Source organism: Phallusia mammillata, chromosome 5, assembly GCF_965637545.1.
Source record: "Phallusia mammillata chromosome 5, kaPhaMamm4.hap1.1, whole genome shotgun sequence".
NCBI lineage: Eukaryota > Metazoa > Chordata > Ascidiacea > Phlebobranchia > Ascidiidae > Phallusia > Phallusia mammillata.
The window spans coordinates 5,813,449-5,830,717 of NC_137256.1; the positions used below are offsets into that span (position 1 = coordinate 5,813,449).

The 17,269-nt window shown below is 37.4% G+C and overlaps 2 protein-coding genes across 2 annotated transcripts in view; both read right to left on the reverse strand.

Moving 5' to 3' along the window:
• LOC145229059 (sucrase-isomaltase, intestinal-like) overlaps positions 1-15,871 on the reverse strand; it is a 34,902-nt gene extending 19,031 nt beyond the window's left edge. Inside the window, exons 1-27 of the mRNA XM_080094313.1 lie at positions 15,772-15,871; positions 15,568-15,715; positions 15,019-15,139; positions 14,650-14,863; positions 14,412-14,566; positions 13,500-13,668; positions 12,844-12,940; positions 12,016-12,254; positions 10,744-10,862; positions 9,645-9,834; positions 8,780-8,893; positions 8,606-8,693; positions 8,117-8,264; positions 7,603-7,727; positions 7,086-7,266; positions 6,463-6,582; positions 5,989-6,131; positions 5,821-5,924; positions 4,487-4,651; positions 3,912-4,070; positions 3,687-3,766; positions 3,119-3,273; positions 2,937-3,055; positions 2,395-2,543; positions 1,904-2,072; positions 1,265-1,398; positions 628-825 (exon numbers count right to left, since the gene is read on the reverse strand). Of these exons, the coding sequence (XP_079950439.1) occupies positions 628-825; positions 1,265-1,398; positions 1,904-2,072; positions 2,395-2,543; positions 2,937-3,055; positions 3,119-3,273; positions 3,687-3,766; positions 3,912-4,070; positions 4,487-4,651; positions 5,821-5,924; positions 5,989-6,131; positions 6,463-6,582; positions 7,086-7,266; positions 7,603-7,727; positions 8,117-8,264; positions 8,606-8,693; positions 8,780-8,893; positions 9,645-9,834; positions 10,744-10,862; positions 12,016-12,254; positions 12,844-12,940; positions 13,500-13,668; positions 14,412-14,566; positions 14,650-14,863; positions 15,019-15,139; positions 15,568-15,715; positions 15,772-15,846 (3,878 nt within the window). The 5' untranslated portion in view covers positions 15,847-15,871. The remainder of the gene's footprint in view (positions 1-627; positions 826-1,264; positions 1,399-1,903; positions 2,073-2,394; positions 2,544-2,936; positions 3,056-3,118; positions 3,274-3,686; positions 3,767-3,911; positions 4,071-4,486; positions 4,652-5,820; positions 5,925-5,988; positions 6,132-6,462; positions 6,583-7,085; positions 7,267-7,602; positions 7,728-8,116; positions 8,265-8,605; positions 8,694-8,779; positions 8,894-9,644; positions 9,835-10,743; positions 10,863-12,015; positions 12,255-12,843; positions 12,941-13,499; positions 13,669-14,411; positions 14,567-14,649; positions 14,864-15,018; positions 15,140-15,567; positions 15,716-15,771) is intronic.
• Positions 15,872-16,816: 945 nt separating this feature from the next.
• The window catches only part of LOC145228280 (elongation factor G, mitochondrial-like), a 48,892-nt gene continuing 48,439 nt past the window's right edge, over positions 16,817-17,269 (reverse strand). The window contains exon 17 of the mRNA XM_080093288.1: positions 16,817-17,127. Within this exon, the coding sequence (XP_079949414.1) occupies positions 16,996-17,127 (132 nt within the window). The 3' untranslated portion in view covers positions 16,817-16,995. The remainder of the gene's footprint in view (positions 17,128-17,269) is intronic.

Genomic DNA, 17,269 nt, shown 5'->3' on the forward strand with positions numbered 1-17,269 from the left:
TTGAATAACAGTCCTCAACTTCACTGTTTCAACTTTAAGTGATAACACTTTTATCACCGTGTTTGCGCCAGGGTATTTTTCTTGTTCACAGTTCACACTGATGGTGGTATGGGGACGACTGTGTTGGGTAGCTGACATTACCATGACGGAGACGCCCCGTATAGAAACGTCGGAACGTCGGATGATGAATTTTTCTAGCCTAGGATTCAGTATGAAGCCTTCAATAGGCATTGCATACTATGATTTATATATGAGTGTGCCGTGATCACTGGTAGGCATAGACGCTTCAGGGGTGATCCCAGCTATTTAGGCTTTGGGAGTTAATTTTAGTTTAGAAGGTCAAAAATATTTGGTTAAGCGGGGTTTGTGTGATAAACAATTGAGGGTATGTTTTATTTTTTAAGTCTTCAAAAAGTTAACGAAAAAAAATTGGTTTAAAACATTTGTTGAAAATTGTTTTAAACCCTTGTACCACTAGTGATAACGGCATCTTGCAAAATATTGAACTTTTGTAACAGTAGTGATATTCACGTGGTAAAAAGCCATCTCAAAAACCGCCAATATCTTTGTGAATCTACCAGCGTCTAATAAATAACATTTAAAAACCAACTGTTTACTGTAACTTACGGAATATCGTAGTCTATCATTCCTTCCACAACCTTCTGCATTTCTTCAATGGTCCCATATCCATATTTGCAAAGTTGGAAACCGAGCGCCCAGTATGGTGGCATCATTGGAAGTCCGACAGCCTGAGAGTATTGTTGAGTGACCAGCTCAGGGGTGGGACCCAGGAATAGATAAAAGTCAAGCACACCACCGATTGTCCTGTAATTACAAAATGCATAAGTTTACAGCTTAAAAGGGCTATTGGTTACTAAGGGTAACAGAAAATACAATTTAACATTACAAATCACCGTTCTAGCAAGGTTGTACAGTACAAAATCTTTAGAGTAAAAATGACTGTCGTTGCTTTCGTTTTATTTTGTATAAAATAAATAAATTGCCTTGACTTTTCTGTACTTTTAGTAATTTCACTAATTTTCCAGTTTTAGACACGGGCTGTTATTCAGTTTGTTCGTCTTAGGTTGTTTTAAATTTACTTCAATTACTTCCATTTAAATAATGATAAGATTCATATTTTTCCTTATTTTTTGGTAATAACTCTTCAGAGCTGTTTTGCAATAAGTTGCTCATATTGTTTTGCGAAGAGCTGCTAGTATAAAAATCCAGTTTGGTGTCGAATAAAATCAGCAATGTCATATACCTGTATGTTATCGAGGGAAGGGGAGTTAATACTACTTCCGCTGCATTACTCGTCAAGAACAAGACACCATGTGCGTTGCCACTCTTCTCTAACGTCATGTGATATGGATGGTAACCGTATAAATTGGCGTTTTGCTGCAAAGGTGAATATCAGGTTAATATAAAAGCGTTGTTTGTGTCGCTGTTGCCATTGTTAAACAACATCTATGGCGGTTTGTCTAAATTAAAAGCAGTTTCTTTGCTGGGATCTGATATTAACACTACATTCTTTTTCAATTCATTTACTTGTTTTCTAACCATATAGTTTTAATGCGAAAAGGCAAGGCCATAACAGGGTTCTCAGCGCCTCTATTGGGTCGTTTGTAATTAGTTGAAGTGCGCTAATAGTAAAAAGGGAATAAGTGGAGCGGTAAATCAAATATGCTCAAATGCCCTTTATACGACCAACAAGGGAAAACACGATTTTTATAATCTTATGACATGAAATCCAATAGATAACAGAAAACCGACTAAATTAGTTGTAAATTTTTGTGTTAAAATGTAAAGCGTTGTCTTTACCTCGCCAAGCTTGTGGCTAAGCAGGACAAATGGTTAAAAACAGTGCAACAACGGAGGAATAAAGACAAAAAAGTGTTTCAACCTTAACGCCTTCGTCCCTAGCATGGAGCGCTTGTGTGGTCCAATAAAAATCGTTAGCATAGTTTGCATGTTCAAACTCTCCCAGTCCGTACAAATATGAACTCGCTGCTTTGGTGGAAATTTGCAAGAACTGATCTTCAAACACAAGAGCACCGACCGATGTATCCATTCTACGATGTAACAAATATATGTAATTAGTACAACACAGCCAAGAGTCAGATTACGAATTTAGATGAGTTTAAGCACTCAATAGCTTGGTAGTGCACTCAGGTGTGCTTCTTGACTGCTGGCAAGAGGGTGCCAAGCAAAGCGAGCCAAAAAAGTTAATTTATGGTTGGATTGTTGCAATGTTTACATCTATAGAAAAAAGTCTACGTAAAAAAGGCTACAAAAAGTTTCTGTGGTGCCCTTTCATATCTTCGATTGACAATCTGACTAGTTGTAAAGGCTACTACAAGGACAATGAGGGCAAACACAACAGATTATACTTACAGCACTTCTCGTGTTGCTCGTCTCACCACTTTAAAACCAAAGGGATTATCTTGGTAAATAACTTCGTAAAGTGGCTCCGCAACAGGTGTTGATTTAACCCCACTGATCGGCAATGGAACCTCGTATCTTGCATTTGCTGGGTCTGATATCTAAACACGATTCAATTTATGTCAAATTATATTCTGAAAATCGTAAGTTCAAAAATTAACCAATGTTTAGACTAATGCTAACAGTTTGGGTTAGGTGTTAAAGTTTTGGTTAGGATTTATTTGGGTGTACTGTTTTACTAACCGCTGTTGAAAACACGATAAATTCTTTTTAAAACGATAAAAATTTAAAAACGGTTTAGCTTGTGCCCTATGCACTGATGACGACAATTGTTTTTGCTGAAACGTCTGCGAATAAAATATCTACGTTTCATTCTACCATCACTGGCAATTTTGTTTTTAGTAAACCTACCCCTCAAGTCCGTGTCTTGTGTACCTAATATTAGATATGGTTTTACAATAAGTTGCGCTATGTATCTTATCAATGATACTAACCTTAATTCTTAGTTGATATTCTGAATGCATTTCAACATCGACCTTTAACCTTTGAACTGGGTTACCGAAAAAGGTCGGCTTGTCCCATCTTTCCAGGTACAACATTTCATTTCCAGTAGCTACAGAAACAAACCTTAATTAGCTACACAATATACAAAACAATCACAAATATAATAATTTACTGTCGTTAACTACAGGCGCAGTGTCCTTCTTGTACATGCCGTAGTTTTCAGGATAAAAGCACCAAGGAATCCCAGGCACTCCAGCCGGTTGCCATAAGCAACCACGGCCCAAGCAACGAGACTCCGTAGCATCTGCATCAGGGTGACAATCAAATCTGAAAAGAAATCATGTAAAGTATGTCGCTCTTTACGTCTATATGAGCCGTATATTTTCATCATTAAAGTCAAGTAAAAACTAAGATTTGAAAAAAATACCATAGAAGTTGTACAAAACGTTTTTGTTATTATTTTTATTTAGATGTTCAGGCAACACTATTGCTAACTTTATTAGCGGAATAGCGTTTTTCAAGCAGCAGCGTAAAAAAGTCTGTTTCATGTGCACCTAATCTAGCTATGATTACAGAACACTAAAAGTGTCGAATGTTGTTAATTTAACAATGTGGTAATGCAGCCTGTATGTCCCACAAACACTAATTGACGAAACAAACAAACACAGCATATTTGGGTGTAATGCTTGTATTTGAGTGCTAGTAAAAGTTTGATTTTTGACATCTACTTAAACACTCACCGATCAGAATATTCGTTTGCATCCCAGGCCACAGTCCACCACGTAGTAAGACCCAAGCTGAGGCCATTAATGCGCAACATCTATAATGATATACAGAATAACATAAAAATACCAGCCAAATACGTTTCCTAACAAGTCCAATCGATACTATTTAGCAACAAAGTTAAACACATACTATATTCAAGAACTGAGTAATGTTTTCTACTAATTGTGTTGGTTACTGACCTTAGTGGCTGAATCAAATGTGTAGTTGCTGTGTTTAACGTTGTTGACCAAAACTTGAACCACTTTGTCGCTGACCACCCCCATGACCACCAAGTGGTCAAAAATCATTGACCGACCATCTTCGTAACCGTCATGCTCCACTGAACTGCTAATGGTTTCCTTTAAAAACAAGTGTTAAAAAAATGTGTTGAATTATATTTAAAGTGGATAATGTGCCACAACATAAATGAAAAGTTAAATTTAGTGCCCATGGGTAAGTTTAGTGTGGCTTTGGATTAAATATTAGAAAGCACAAAGTTTAACATTTCTTTAAAGGAACAATATAATTCACTATATTTAGTCCACATATATACCACAATATTACCCACACTCGCTAACAACATACTGTTAACATAGCCGAACAAGAAACTTATCTAGACTTTATTTTTGCAACAGTTTTGGGGGGTCAGTTTGTGTAGAAACGTAGGAGTAAAAATCGGTGGTCAATAAGTGGTCAATAACTGAACGATACAAAAAAAGTTCATAATCCCTGGCATAACAAATACAAATTCTTTCAGGTAAAAATTGTAACATACCTTTGTGCCAGTAAAACGGACCAAGGTGTAAATACCATTGTTGATTGTATCAATGCTGTTACCATCGTCCCAAAACAAGTGTCCCGTACCTTGGTTGTTGTCATCCATCGCGTAAATTAACCCCAAGTTGTTTGTGCGTTGCAGGTCCGTCGTGCGTGCAGGGTGCTGCAACAAAACGTATGTTATAATGGAGAGAAATGCCGTGGTGTATTGTGTTCAGCGTTGTAATAAAGAAAAAATTTTGCCCATGATCCTGTTTATTTCAAGGAAATAAAAACATGATGTAAAGAGGAAAGCATGTAACTTTTGGTTTGCATAATGTAAAGAGGAAAGCATGTAACTTTTGGTTCGCATAATGTAAAGAGGAAAGCATGTAACTTTTGGTTCGCATAATGTAAAGAGGAAAGCATGTAACTTTTGGTTCGCATAATGTAAAGAGGAAAGCATGTAACTTTTGGTTCGCATAATGTAAAGAGGAAAGCATGTAACCTTTGGTTCGCATAATGTAAAGAGGAAAGCATGTAACTTTTGGTTCGCATAATGTAAAGAGGAAAGCATGTAACTTTTGGTTCGCATAATTAGTACCTAAAGTGGTAAAAACGTATACCAAAGTCTATTTCTGACCCCAATCCCCCTTTCTTGTCGTATAGGAATGTTTGGCAGTCCAGTTTGTTTCATTATTACTCCTTTTATTAATGAAATAATGGACTATTTTTTCGTCACAGTTGCACAATCTGACCTTACCTAAGATTTTGGAAAGACTGATAGATATAGCTTAGTTGTCAATAGGCAGGGTTGCCATCGACTTAAAACCCCAAATAGGGACAAACGAAAAAAATTTCATACGAAACGAAACAAAGGGTTTTGAACATATCTTTGCTTTTATGCGAGTCATGACATATCATATGCAATGATTTGGCCAATCTGTTCAAGCAACACCTTCTGGTTTAGAAAAAATACTTCGTGCATCTTACAACAGCTCAGGTCTAGGTTTACTTATGCTTGCAGCAAGGATTTGACTAGTAATTGTTGAAAATAAGACAAAAGAAGGACTCAAGTCACAAATAAGGACATTTCGTAGAAATAAGGACACTGAACTTTTCTAAGACACACCCCTTCAAAATATGGACAAATCTCAGAAATAAGGACGGTATGGCAACCCTGTCAATAGGTCTATCGTTTTGTGAAACTATCAGGAAAACCTAAAGTTGGCTGTGTATTGTACGGCGAAACCATTGATACCGTTTTCCGTTCCAAAAAATAACAAAATAAAGTCGTTCAAGCGAAACCGCCTTTGTCGAAACGCTTTATTTTTTAGGAAAACGATTTATTACCTGTATCGGTATAATGGCGCCGCCTCTTATGTGTATTGGCATGTGGTCGTATGGTGCATTGAAACTTGTCCACGTCTTGCGAGATCCTCTGCCCAACTCCAATCCTTAAAAAACGCGCCAAATTAGGTTCGTGCAATGTTACGAGCAGTTAATGGTTAAAATACAGACCTGTGTAATAGTCAAACCATCTTGAATCAGGCACGTAAGCCCTCACTGAGTCAACACCTTCATACAGCGCAGGTGAAACAAGCACGTGACCTCCAAGAAGAAATTGTTCCTGGATAGTGTAGGTCTCAAAGTCGTTTGCATATCTGTTGCAAACAAATGCAAAAATATTTGACATACTCCTATAGAAGTGAATACGAAACATGTTGTCTTTTCTAAAAATGCGTTTTAAAATGTTATGACCTATTTCTTTCCGAATAGGATTTAGAAAATTTACAATTACGTTTATATTTATGTCATGAATATTATGTCAGAAAAAAACAACCAGGAGTCAAAACTATCACCAACAAAACACTCTTATAACCTTATAATGTAAATTTAAATAACCTTATAATGTAAAGCGTTATTTGTGACTAAATTCTATGTAGATTGTAAATCGTGACAATTTACATAGCAGAGATTGATGGTTTTACTTACTCAGCCATTACAGATCGAAGAACGGTGCTCCCAGTAACATGAGCGTCGTAGAAGAGAGTGTAAAAATGTGGCAGGAGTCGGTACCGCACTTCCAGAATCTTCCGTGTCGCAGTCACAAAACTGTAAAGATGTTTTTGTATTTTAGAGAGAACCTTACAAATTGCAAGATGGCCGAGTGGTTGACGCCAGAGTTGCAATGGAGGCCAGAAACCGGCCCGAACCCAAAAGTACAAGCTGAACCACGCCCCGAACCCGAATTTACGAAATATGCCTGTAAAAAGTTGAAATTGTGACACAAATGAGACGGAATGTTAAGTAAGACCCAAATCAAGCTTGTTTTATTCGAAAGCCTGACCCCAACCAGATTTACAACACTAGAGAGAGCATCAATTTTGTGCTCTCATGGTTGTTGGTTCTAATTCCACCTCGGCCACTTATGTTTCCATGACCAAAAAACTAAACAGCATAGGAACCTACAGGGTTAAACTAAATTCCATAAAAAAATGGTCTAACAAACCACCAATGGGAAAGGCCATCAATACGGCAAACTCATTGTAAACATAACCCGTTGCCATCAATAGAGGACTGACGAAAACGAAACAAACACTAAATTCTCGACTTACTGGGGACCGAAGAAAGCAGGATCCTGGTCGCGAAAGTTTAAGCCGTTGTGGTTTCTACCAAAGGGATAAAACGCCCCCAATTGCATCCACCGCATACAGAGTTCATCAGTTGTGTCCGTGAAGAAACCACAGATATCAGCTCCAATGTAAGGAATACCGAAAAGATTGAACTCCAGCATTCCTAAATTGTTGTCATACAAAGTTAAAACACAGTATAGGCCTTAAGAGTTACTTAAGTGGTACTTAATAAGTTCTTTAGTTTTGAAAACGACAAAATAATTGTCCTGACTCTCAAAAGGTCGAACGTTTCTTAAATAGTTAATTTTGCGAACAGGTTTTCATGCAGATGAACCGAGTGTAAGACTGTGCGCTACCAATGGATACACATTTTGCGTGCATACATATTCGTGTAAAAATGAGAAAAAAATAGGACTAAACTAGCCCGAATTTTCGCAAAAAAATTAGCCCGATCCTTTCCTTGTTTGTAAAAAAAAAACAATACAATGTTTTTTCTCACCGATGATGGATGCCCTCAGATGTTCCCACATACTTGTATTGTCGCCCAACCAGTGACCGACATATTGTCCACTCCCGGGGAAGGTTGAACGCGAAATCACCATACACCTTTCTCCAGTCGATTCTCTATACATACGAAAAAGTTAGAAAATCAACCGATACTTTGCATACGATTAAAGCAAACCGTTTCGTATTCTTTTAGTAATATTGATGCTATTTTCTACAAATAAAAAAGCATACAAGCGTTGTAAGTGCGGTTCTAAAACACATTTGACCATGACCCCAAAAGCTCAGTTTTATTTACAATTATCAAGCTTTTTGTGATTTGTAAATGTGTGGTGTTTTCATTACTAAGCAGAAACACTTCGAAGCTGATCCCTGAAATAAATTTGCATTTACAGTTCGTACGAATACAACATTTTTGACCTATTCTTTTTTTGCATGAAGTACCACCAAAAATACGTACACGGGATGATTTTCCTTTACATTGTTGCCTAGTATAATGAGTCACGAACCTGCAAGCGTCCAGTGTTGGTAGAGACTGGCTCCACCCATACAAGCTGTGCATGTTGTAGTGTTTTTCATCCACACCGGTAGCCGGGTTGTGTTGCAAATGAGACATGCACGTCGTTTTGTCGTATAACGTCGGACCCCCGAGAATGTCTTCAAACAAAACAAGATTATTAAATGGCACTTTTAGCAATTTTTGACGGGTTACTATTTTTTGTGTAGTAATAACAATGGCCTTTTAGCTTATTCGTAGTGGCACATTTTTATAAATCAGTGGATCCATACGTGCAATAACCCTCTTTAAAACCCTTTAGGCCTTCGTAGACCCTTTGAATTCATCTCATACACAGACTAGTATGGAACCTCCTAAACCCTAGATTGAAAACCACTGTGTATAAAATATTTTTCGTTTACACGTTTGTTGCGTTTACTTCTTTGCTTAATTTGTTTGATTATTTGCTGTGATAAAGTGAAAAAACATTTTCCGAACGTACTTGGATGATAAGGAAGCGGCTGATCATATTTCTCATCAGGACATCCATTAACTGAACCGTGTACAAAACTTGCAGGTTCATTCATATCCTGCAACATTTAAATTGTAAAATCACAAAGGCGTGAATTAAATCGTGAATGACTCCCAACAAATTTTTTTGAAAACAATCTCTTACTATCCACAACCCGTCGAATTCAATCCGTTTGTAAAAGTCTACGGTAAGATTCGTCCACCATTCTTTGGTTATATCTAGACTGAAATCCGGAAAGGCCGCGTGTGCTCTGTAATTCTAAACATTGAAAATAATTGGGTGTTTGAAACATGCAAGAATCGCAAACACAATTTACTCGTACATGGATGGTAAAAAAAACTTTTCCAGACAGACTTTGTAATTATTACCACAAAAAGTTGTGTGGGCAATTTTATTCATAGTCTTAGCAACATACACAAATAAGTGGAAGTGATTATTGCCACCAAATTGAATTTATATGACGCAAGAAAATTTTGATAAACAAATGTCTTGAATGGTAATTGGGTGTACTGCAAGTGCAAAAAGCGCATTGCTTCAATTGGATTTTAAATTCTTTTTGTACAATTTTTGAAGCTAAAACATGATTTAGGAAATACTGTGTAAATTGAAGTTTTGCCTCGCAACAATCGGCTGATGGAAAGCAAGCATTTGTAGATGTGCATTATTGCGTTGAGCTCTTTATTGTGTTAGATTCATTCTAAGCATATATGGGTGGTACGCGAAAACGATACGTAACCTTAAGTGGTACGTCACCACAAAAAGGTTGAGAATCACTGACGTAACGCTTAATAAAAGTGCGTAAAAAAAGTTATAACCTTGTGGATATGTTCTTGCTGTCAATATTAGGTCATTGGTACTTAGACATAAAATCACTCCATTTATCGCCGACGCCAACTATAAAAAAATTGTGTACCATGTTGTCTTTAGCGTTGTGCATCACTATGTAACATCCGCAAACATATGTATGTCGCGCTTTTTATTTTATCAGCTAATGATGTACATAGCCTACCTCTGTCTGATAGTCCCAATCGTAAGAAGTATTCACGTACACTCCTGGAATATCGGGCCAAACTTTGCCAAACGCAATTTCGTTTGACGGAGTGCGAATAAAGACGTTGTTTTCCTTGCCAAGGTCGAATGGGGGATACGTTCCGGCGGTTTCGTTGCCGCTGATAGCAGGATCAAGTATAATGATGTACCTTTGAACATTTGCAATATACAATATTAAAGTTGTAGCCTTGACTTTGCAAACTAATTTTCACACACAAAATTTTTGTTTGGGAAATAACAGCATACAAAAATACGATTTGGTTTAATTATTCATGCAGCGTTTTATTTACAATGCTTCTTGCAACGAAAACGAAAATGTCGTGCCAAAGCTATTTTTCAAATGTTTGGCCACATTAGCTGCAATCAAACACGTTTTGGTATTGTTACCAATTAGTTATATATCAATCGCCATTCGGTTAGGTGGGCACTAATACGGTCGTATTTAGCCTTTCAGGGACCCTTGCCTATAAAATATCAGGCCCCGACTGTTCCAAACCATTTACCTACTCATGACCCAGTCCCAGAGGGTACTTAATCAAGCAAACAGGTTTATGACAATATTTACAACATAATGACTTTTCTTCATATAAAATGTGTGTAAGCGTCTACCATGTGTTTAGAGTAAACATGGTTCTGTAGTGGTATTTTAAGCACGGTTGTGGATTCGGAACAATTGAAAAACGATTTTTTAAATCTTTCTTGAGCAGCGGTTCCCAACCTGTGGGTCGGACCCCAACTGGCGTCGCCTGACAATTTGCCAAGGGTCGCCTAAGGTATGGTTCCCAACTAGTTTTAGGCCATGAACTCCTAGGCCCTAGCCCCAATAAAATAAACCCATTGACAGGTTTTTTTTAAAAGGTTTGGTTTGGGTGACCGCTAAGTAGTTTTAAGAGACCGCAAGTGTTTCATTTAAATACCAAAAAATAGCCATATTTGCTTAAACGGGAATTTTGGGAAACCGCTGGAGAAATTTTTTTTTAACTTGGCAAATGTTATCAAGGGGTCACAGCACAAGAAAGATTGGGAACCGCTGTTCTAGAGCTTAAAAAAGTACTAACCGCATTTTGTGTGTAGCCTTCAGATCTCTGACGAAGTCTTCAAGACCGCTATAGGTGGTTTGGTTAATGGTGAAATCCAATTGCCTATCCATGTAGTCTATATCTGAGTATTGGACGTCCTGCAAAATAAAAGTAAATTTATTTGCATTGACAAAAATCAATTTTGACCAAACAAACACCATCAAACATAGCCATAAACTTAAAACTGCATGCCTAAAGTAGAATTTTAAAAGTCCGGTCGTTCTTCTAAAGTTATAAACCGGCCGTTAAAACTTAGATGATCTTTTGACTATTGACAGAACATTGGACCAATATAGGTTAAACTCTGTACCAGTTAAAGCCAGTTAAAACTAGAAGGGTGGCTTTCTGATATACTTCCATTTTATATATTCTATACGATATGTACCAGTTTACTATACACATCATTTGATCTACACATATGATTGTTTTTGTAAACAAAAACTAATGGGTCCCCACACGCATGTTTGTGCGGATTTACGGTAAACAAATGTTGCGGTGATTTTTAGATTCTTAAGGACAAAAAAAACAGCTGATTTCTAATCACCGAAAAGAACGTCTGTCCGGACGTCAAGCTGATCCCTCCCGCTCTGCACTAAACCGTTTTAATCGTGAATGACTCCCTTGGGACTTCTGTCTGACTGACAGTGTGCACAAACTATGGGCTGTGAAAGTCGTTATTTGGCCGATTACGGCAAATTTTTGAATACTAAACGAGTAAACTACTGCAAACAATTGTTTGAAATTTCAGCACATTAGGCCTTGTATTTCTGGCCTAAAACCAAAAAAGATTATTTCAGGATTTAAGGGGTGACGATTATTTCGGGGTTATAGGGATGAAAAATGGGTAAATCCAATAAAAAATTGGAAAATTCTTTAGAAAACCTCACATTGCACCAACCAACAGAGCACATAACTCCTAGATGATGTACTTTAGTCAGTACAGCCGTTTTAAAAAAATACGTTTTGGGGGCCTGCGGGTGAACCGCTGGGTCATTCGGGGTCAAACTTCAGGAGGATCAAATTTGGATTAATAACTAACATTTGTGTAAATTTTATTAAATTTGGAGCACTCTTTCTTGACCAAACGCGTTTAACAAACTAGCGTTAGACAGAAAAAAGAAAAAAAGAAAAAAAAGAAAAACGAAAAAAAAATACGGACAAAAACAATATGTGTCCCCTTCATAGAAGGGGACCCATAAATACCAGTTAGTTCCCTGTACCAGTTTAAAACAGAATATAACATTTGCTTACGTATGGGTAATCTGCGGCAAGATTCCGATCAACAACTTTCTTCAGTTTATCCAGACTTCCGTAACCATAGCGAGACAGCTGGAAGCCAAGAGCCCAATACGGGGGCATGTAGGGTCGTCCGATGGTGGCAGTATATTGCTGGATGACCTGTTCTGGTGTTGGCCCCACAAACATGTACATGTCAAGAATTCCTCCGATCGTTCGGTAGGTAAGTGCAGGAGTAGGCTGTAATGTTACATCTGTACAAGAGGCAAAAAATAAATCTTTATTTACATTTTTTTAGACTGTCAGTTACTTGATGGTTGAATCTCTGCCATTTACTTGAACAGAAACGAATATATACTAACACCATAACCATGTCAACCGCATATTTAACCAAATTTCGATAAGTGGGGCAAAGAGCATGAAGACCAATTTAAAGGGGTATATCTCCAAAAAAGCTGACGGTTAGGGCTATTAAGATTGGGGTATGGTATTATTATTAAAAACTCAATATTTCAAAACGTAATGCTTACTTTTCAAAAACTTACCCCCAACCATCTTCTTTTTGGCTACTAAACTCATAATTCAGCTCTTTGCCCCTAGCGAAATTTAGCTAAATGTGCGGCTGACGTAAGTTATGGTGTTAGTAGCTCTATCGAATGTAAAAAGCACAATATGTACAAAGGAGCAATAAGTAAAAACAAACGCGAAAAACAAATAAAACAACAACAAGTTGGCTAGAATTTGTTTAAATATGGAATGGATGAATCATTCTCAAATAGCAACGACAAATATGTACTTGCAAACAAAGTGTAAGTGAATTATTAAACAAATATAAAGATGAACCTTGAGCGTTGCTGTTCAAAAATAAAACGCCATGGGCATTTCCGTCTCCCTCCATGCACATGTAGAATGGATGAACCCCATACAAGTTTGAATTCGGCTACAAATAAATAGTCAAAAGTTTTTAACTTCGAAACGGTATATTTTTGAAATTTCAAGCTATAACATTTTAAGACATGGCTTTCAGCCTGTAAGGTCAAACAAGCCGGAGTGCCGTAACCAACGTCTTATCACCAGCTGCACTGATTAGACCTTATAGGTCGAAACAGTGTGCACTGTCTGCAACATTACATATACAACACAAAATATCAGAGATTCAAACCCTTCTCGCCAACTCAAACTCTCGTATTTAAACTATATAATCTTACCTATGTCAAATGTTTGTATTTCATGCAGGTTATCACGAGTACAATGCTATAATATTATGATTAAATGCAGTGAATGTAGGACTTAAGACATAAAATTAGCCCTGAAGCGTACGCTTCATCAACGTTGATGCAGACCAGCAATCACGGCACACTCATATATAAATCATAGTATGCAATGCCTATTGAAGGCCTTATACTTAACCAAGCCAGTTTTTCAAGCATTCTCATAAAGCAAGGCACAGATTAAAAAAATGTCACTGCAGGTCTTAAGACATACAAAATTTTACTTACACCAACTCCTTGATCTCTAGAGAACATTCCGTATGATTTCCAGTTCATGTCGTGTTTCCACGTCTCATGCATATGTTCACCAAATCCGTAAAGATATTCCGAAGGTAGTTTAGTTGAGATTTGAATAAACTGATCAGCGAACATGAGTTTGCCCACGGAAGTGTCGAAGCTAAAAATGGTAAAAAATGGTTTGTAAGACAAAAACTTGCTGAATTTTGGCTTATTGCTGCCAACATCATCGCTATTCAAAGTTTTAAACTGTGAAAATTTTGAAACGAAATTAGATTCAAAAATGTCCAAAAAACTAAGTACGGCTAGCGCGCCGGTAAAGGGTTGCCATATAGAAACATAAACGTAAATATAAGGACAACCGGTAAGAGATTTAGAAAGATAAGACAAACAATTTAACGAAAACATCACAATGTACCAACTTATTTCAAATTATTTATTTTGATTTTTACTGTGTCAAACGCTTAATTTTCACAGAAAAACTGCTATCATAAACCAATTTAGCAAGTTACTGTGCTAATAACGCCAACAGTATTCTTTTCTTGTGTTGTATACAAATTTGTTTTTTTTTAATATATTAGGTCGCAAAACATGCTAACAAACATCTGCTAAACGTTGTTGAAACTAGAGTCAATATACTTAGGCATAAGGATAGTCATATTTACTAACACGTCGGCCATGAAAAGGGAAAATCTTAGAAAGAAAAACGGTGTGTCAGTCCTGCTTATAGCTGTGTCAATAATTCAGCACGTTTACAAGTATAAGCAGACTCTTTTACAATCATTTTCGGGTTTTAAATCAGGTCTTTAAACTCATCAAACTGTCATTCTTTTACTTGGCGCTACCGCAAATGGCTTCAAAGCTGACCCAAGGTAATATTTCTGCAAAATTACTTTTACTTACATTACAGTGGATGTGTCTTTCCGGATAATTTGAAACGAAAACAAGCCACCAGGGGTGCTTGTGACATGAACACTGTACAGGGCTTCGGTTTCCCATACTCCATCAGATGCTTCGTGATTCCACGGGACTTCAAATCGTTTCTCTTCAGGATAAATCTAAAGTAAAACACACGATATTTAAGTAACTTTTAAACCCCAATGGTTTAATCACTTGGCAGGTTGTAAAAATGGCAACTTACTCGAACGCGAAGTTTTTCCTTGGTAATTCTTGTAATTTCTACGGTCAACTTGTCAAACTCTACTCCATATGGGGATGCTGCAGCCTTTGTCCTCGCCAGGTTTACAATAAATCCTGTTGGGGTCGTCAAATATCCGGTTCTCTGGTAGCCATCGCCGTCGCCATAGAAACAAGATGGTGCGGCCTCATTTGATTGTGATGGGGACCAAATACATCTACGTTGTACAGAATAGCTTATATCAGCGAACGTATAATGTTGTTCAATTTAGTTTTTGTTTTCGTATTTATGTAACATTTAGAACGTTTTGGACATGCTAGGTTAACAAACTGTCACAGTACGCTCATTTATCAAAACCAATATAAAACATACCCTCTATTTTCACATTCTGGTTTCGTTGCACCTCCTTCTGGAATACAGTTGAATCGTTGGCTGTCAGGCACCGGTGTTGGCTCAACAGGACCACCTTCAACATTTTCCGAGCCTTCGACAGCTAGACAAACGGTAAGTTTAAAGTTAAAGCACTTCTGCATAGGGATAGTCTTAAACGACAAAGAAGTTTTCAAACAAGATTTCAATATTTTAACTAAAAAATGAAATAGAGCAAACTATAGCTGCAATTCCTTAAGAAATCCACTTTGCTGTTTAAAGCAAACAAGAAGTGATTTTTACAGATGTGTGGTGGCAAGAAGAGCATTGCTACACTTCTTAACAAGAAACTCAACAACATTAACAACGTAAATTTGTTTGCAAGAAATCTTCTTTTGCACACTGAAAACTAACTGTTTTGATTCGTGAGGTGATGTTTCAAACGATATAATGATACTTACTTAACCGCCAATTCAATATTATCACTTGCAAATAACACACAGCTGACTTGGGAGGAAAAAGGTCACAAAGCGATTATATACAGGGTTTTACCTATAACTTCGAAGTAGACTGGTAGGATGATCACCAACAAAAGCGCCCCAACCCCCACTGCAATCGCGGTAATTTTGATGAAAGTCTTCGACGTGTCATCCTGCTTTTCTTTCAACAATTTACTACCGACTGTAGCCGCGGGAAGTTCCTAAACACGTCAAAAAGTAAAACCAAAATACACAATACAATCACAATTTACCTTACCTGTATTTGAATGCTTTCGCTGTGGCGTGCAACATTTTCATCGCCAGCAGAAGTTGAACTCTCCGGAGTGGCCATAACTTAGCCGAACTCGAACCAACTAAGCCCAATGTTATCAATGAAGACAGTTCAACAACAAATAAAACGAGGGTCGCAAGGTCTTGTGCAAATTGAAAACGCAGAAAAAACGCAGTTCTAGTCGCAACGTGGTGTGCAGGGTTTGCTTTAGCCAATTATTAACCAATGCACGTTGCAGGCGCTGACCGACACGACAAACGGGCCTGTACATGCCGGCCGATGTTTACAGAGCTGCCGAAAGCGGGGTTTGATCGTCACAAACAAGTGGCGGCATCTTCTAAAATCCAGATAAACTCCAGATGCCCGTCGCTTGTGGTATAATTTGAGATAACGTGAATTGCAATGTGATTTTCAGCATTTTTTAACGCCACAATGGTAAAAGTACTTTACTTTATAACAGGGGTGTGCAACCTACGTCACTGTGAGGTCAAATACCATTATCATGATTAGGTTGCGGGCCGCACCTTTAAAAAAACGCAAAGTGATTTTACTTTGTTGGAAACCAAATATGCCTATATTGAGTTAACAAGAAAAATTTGCATTTAATTCTAGCTAATTACATTATTTTCAGGTCGAAAAATAGAACCGGGCGCATTGATCTGCTCAAAAATATATAATAATTGGACTCGTTTTCCAGTATATTAGAATTTTAAGCGTCTCCGCGGCCCGCACAACCGATATAATCAAATAAATCACCCCTGCTTAATAACGTTAATTAGGATATGTCATACATTCATATTTGCGCCAAAAGAGCCTCAAAATGCATTGCTAAGAGTGTTTGAACTAAACAGTATCGGACTCTTTTACAGGCTTGGTCACCAAATGCATTATAATTGAGACATAGGTATTAATTATGTATATATATATATATATATATATATATATATAGGCATTATATACGAGAATTGGCTTTAAACCCTCAGAACTTTATCTTATTACTGACTTGATACAAAACAAAATTTGTGGAACATTTATTGTCTGAAGACAACGCATGATAATCTGTTTCCGCATAAGCAAAAACATTGAATAGAAAACACACTTTAAGAGCAAGGCAAAACCGAACTCGGGGCAATATCATAACGAAAGCAAATTGCCTACAATATTTCATACAGACATCGAAGATAAGAACGACATTGCGGCTGGTAAACCTTATCGCCGCTTTTTGGTTTTCTTTGTGGCATCTTGTACAAGGGAATCTTGATAAGCACGGGCGAGTTTTTCTTCCAAGTCCTCGGGGCACCTGCTGTAGTAGGCGAATTCCATGCTGTATTCCCCTTTGCCCTGTAAACCACCAAACCTCGTTGCTTTTTTATTGTCGCCAAGCAATTGTTTGCGCTTTGAAAGCAAATTCAGGTTTGCTTGCATTGGAAACTTAACTGCCTATTTGCTGCGACCGAACGATAGGCAATACAAATGGAAAATA